Source organism: Salvia miltiorrhiza, chromosome 2, assembly GCF_028751815.1.
Source record: "Salvia miltiorrhiza cultivar Shanhuang (shh) chromosome 2, IMPLAD_Smil_shh, whole genome shotgun sequence".
NCBI lineage: Eukaryota > Viridiplantae > Streptophyta > Magnoliopsida > Lamiales > Lamiaceae > Salvia > Salvia miltiorrhiza.
This window is the reverse complement of record NC_080388.1, coordinates 5,838,896-5,842,943: the sequence shown is the minus strand read 5'-3', so window position 1 is coordinate 5,842,943 and position 4,048 is coordinate 5,838,896. Positions and strand designations below refer to the sequence as shown.

At 43.1% G+C, this 4,048-nt stretch overlaps 1 protein-coding gene across 1 annotated transcript; it reads left to right on the top strand.

The window, feature by feature from the left end:
• The first annotated feature begins 715 nt into the window (after positions 1–715).
• On the top strand, positions 716–1,366 carry LOC131007898 (protein ALP1-like). Its single transcript, XM_057934811.1, has one exon. It carries the CDS (start codon positions 716–718, stop codon positions 1,364–1,366), a length of 651 nt encoding a protein of 216 aa, XP_057790794.1.
• The last annotated feature ends 2,682 nt before the right edge of the window (positions 1,367–4,048 follow it).

Here is a 4,048-nt window from a genome sequence, read left to right as displayed (position 1 = left end):
TTTTTTAAGTATTGTCGTTTGATTTTTTTTTTTTTTTAAATTCGACCGTTGGCTTCCAACGGTATTGTAGATTTTAATATATATATTTTTCTCACTTTATCTATATATATCCCAACTTAATTCCAAACATTTTATTACCTACAAATCATCTCCACAACAAAAATTCTCTATAAGAAATGTCTTCCTCTTCATCAAGCCACGAGGATGAGCGACGTGCTGAAGAATTTTCCAATCTTGTGCAAGAATTTAATTAAATTGTTCAAGATATTGGTGATCCGGATGCGCAACCTCATCGGCGGCGACGAAGAGTGGCAAAGAAGGCCTACATTCATCGGGACCGTGAAGTCGGCGCTCTACGTTTGCACACGGATTACTTTGCTGAAAATCCGATCTACCCCGACAACGTCTTCTGCCGCCGATTTCGCATGTGTCGTGCGTTGTTTTTGCGTATCGTTAATGCCGTCGCATCCGATCCATACTTCCAACAACGCACAAATGCACTTGGGAGACCCGGCTTCACACCGTTGCAAAAATGCACGGTTGCTGTTCGTATGCTAGCTAGCGGTGGGGCAACAGACCAGTACGACGAGTATCTCCGGATTGCAAAGTCACCTCGTTGGAGTGCTTGCGCAGATTTTGTCGAGCCATTATTCACCTCTTTGGCGCGGAATACTTGAGGAGGCCAACTTCCGCCTACTGCCAACGTCTTCTAGCAATGCACGAGGCGAAGCACGGCTTCCCGAGAATGCTAGGGAGCCTCGATTGCATGCATTGGCCATGGAAGAATTGTCCAACGGCATGGCATGGCGCATACACTCGCGGCAATCAGGGGGGACCGACCATCATCCTCGAAGCCGTTGCATCGCAAGATCTATGGATCTGGCATGCTTTTTTTGGGACTCCTGGTTCGAACAACGACATCAACGTGCTCAACAACTCGACTTTTTTCAACGATCGACTGCAAGGAACGGGGGTGCCGGTCACATATCAAGTCAACAACGCCTACTGTACAAGTGGGTACTACTTGGCTGACGGCATCTATCCCAATTGGCCGGTATTCGTGAAGAGTCCTACACATCCGACGGATCTGAAGGGAAAGAGATTCAAAGTGATGCAGGAAGCGGCTCACAAGGATATTGAACGAGCCTTCGGCGTCCTTCAAGCTCGTTGGACAATCGTCGAAGGACCATCGCGTCTTTGGTGCAAGGAGGAGATGAGCGACATCATGTTCACGTGCATCATTTTGCACAACATGATCATCGAAGACGAAGGCGAGCACGCAACACAGTGGGAAGAAGACGCCGACGAAGCTTCGAGTAGCGCCGCATCTCAACCTCGTGCCGAAAAGGAAAGTGTGTCTTCATAATCGAGGGGCGGGTGAATGAAATGAGTAAATTAGGATTTTGTATTAATTTGTACCATAATTAACGTTCAATTAATTAGTTATAATTGAGCTATAATTATTTCCATATATAGAAATGTGTCTTCATTATTGGGACAGCCCGAAAAGGAAAGTGTGTCTTCATTATTGGGACGGAGGGAGTATTAAACTATTTTCAGGCTCAAGATAATAGTTAAATCCCAAGATAATAATATAAAGGCTTGTTATAGATAGTGCAGCCCAAAAACAATTTAGAACCATTGTGAAGCCCATTCAAAAGATTAAAAATAGGTTCAGTGCTCATATTAAAATTCGGCTCATTGATTTTAATAAAGTCAGCCCATACCAAAGTAATTAGTAAAGCCCAAAATAGGAGTCCAAACTTTTAAAAGAAATAAGCCCTAAAAAATAAAGGAAAAAGGAAACAAATCTCTCTCTCTCTGCAACTCCCCCTCCCATCGGCTCTCTCTCTCTCTCTCTCTTTACTCACGCCTCTCTCTCCCTTTCTCTCGCTCAATCGGCCTCCATTCCAGTCCAGTCGCGCCGCCGCCGTCGCCGCCGCAGCCACTCCAGTGAGACTCGCCGTCAGTCGCCGAGGGAGACTGCCGCTGCTGCTGCCATTTTCAGTGCGGGCAGCGCGCCTGGCCTCCGGCCGCGCCATCGCCAACCACCGGCGCTTCCTCTCACGGCCCAGCCCCCTCCGTCGTCTCTCCCTCTGCATGTGGTGGTCAGCCACTGGCGAAGCTGTCGCTTGAGCTTTGTGCAAATAAATAATCCTATGCCCACAACTAGACTAGCTAGTGGTAAGTCCAGAGTCGAATCCACAGGGAACTGAGCAGTAACTTCTCCTGCAAGGGTGTCACTAAAAAGGGTTTGTATCCTGCAGTGTTCTGACCAAAACGTGGTTATGGGCAGAACGGGTATCCAACCTAAACTGAAATAATAAAGTAGATAAATCAAATAAAAAAACAATTCTGACTTGGGTTCGAATCACTAAACATGAACTGTCGCAGCCCGATCCCGACACTAGTAATAGCGGGGACCGAGTATCGATACGACTAATAAAAGAAAGGGGGAAGATAGAAAGAATACATAGATCAACAGCGGAAGCTCACAAAGAAACGTGCTAAGGAAAGATCATCATAATTCATCAAAAGGGTATATTCGTCAATGTCGTCATAACTCGATAAATATCAGGAATCTCAACATGAAAAGCGAAACAAGTATAGCTCGATTTTTATATAGAGTCATAATATTCAGAGTGTGATAACAAAAGGTGAACCGACTATATGTATGAAGACATATAATCGTGAGTAAAATGCTTGATTTAATACAACATAACTTCATATCGCAACTCTATCAACAAAACAGTCATACGATAGAGAAAGAGAACGTCAACTCGAAACATTCCCCACCAGCACCGCACCATACTCCCCCTCCGCTTATCCTGCACGTTTAGAAATACATGCAGGGCGTGAGTACATAAATACTCAGTGGACATATCGCCGAAAAACAAAGCTGCTCATAGAGCTATAAATTGAACTTGCCACAATTCAGCAATACACAGGAATTATATCTTAAAAGGACCTGTGCAAGCAGTTAAACTCAACATCATCAATAAATGAATGAATGACTCAAATGACTGCAGTCAAAACTCAGCAAGTAAGTACCACATCTACAACTCATCATCATATCAACTCAGGTACTGAGAAGTAGGCCTCCTTCTCAAGCACCGTGACCGGCCGATTCGCTCAACGGCTCACAGTCACCTCAGTGTACACTAGCCCTGGCAGGATAGCTATCAACTGCCCAGGACCCGATCGTCTCATCTCAACAGTAGAGGGTAAACATACAAGCTCAACATCATCATAAAAATATTGGCAAGTCAATAATTCTCAAACATCATCATAATCTCAAAACATCAAAACATCTCATAATTTCATCATCATTTAAAACAGTTTAGAAAAAGCTCTTAAACTGTATACTCAAAATAATGCCCACCTGAAGACCTTACTCAAAATCTCCCGTCAAAGCGGAGTTACTTACTACCTTGCTCTGCTCGTGTCTTCAGGGATCATCATCATCATCGAAGGTTCATGTCATAAAATGAATCTCGATTAGAAACTCATTGACTAATTCTCAAACCTTAACTCATGCTCTATCTCATATTCTATCTCCTTACTCATCTCTACATAAACTCTCCACTCATCACACATCCTTCAGTTCAAGGATAGGTTTCAAGAAAATCATGGTTCTAAGTCTCGATTTATCTCTCATATAAGGCTCGTCTAATCTCATTCAAACACATAGGCAACACAATCACATAAGGCACATAAGCAATCACAATCAAACATCATCAAAACATGCTCTGTTTATACACTGACTCAACTTCAAAATTTAAACTGTTCTGACTCCGACATCTCCTTGACTCGAGGCTCATACCAAAGGAAAGATCTACGAGTCTAGTTTCATTTAAAAAAAAGTAGAGTCGAAAACTCCAAGTGGTTTGAACGATATGTCGTTTTTACCACGATCTACCATTTCTGGCAGTTTTGTGCAACCGAAAGTTACAATTTATGAAAAATAGTAAACGTTGTCAAACTGGTCTCAACTTTCGTGAATACCCAGATAACACAATAAGGTTGATACCATAAAAATTTGGAAAGT

Bases quoted from the DNA above. Each gene is read 5' to 3' on its own strand.
- LOC131007898 (XM_057934811.1), top strand. From the start codon at position 716: ATGCACGAGGCGAAGCACGGCTTCCCGAGAATGCTAGGGAGCCTCGAT.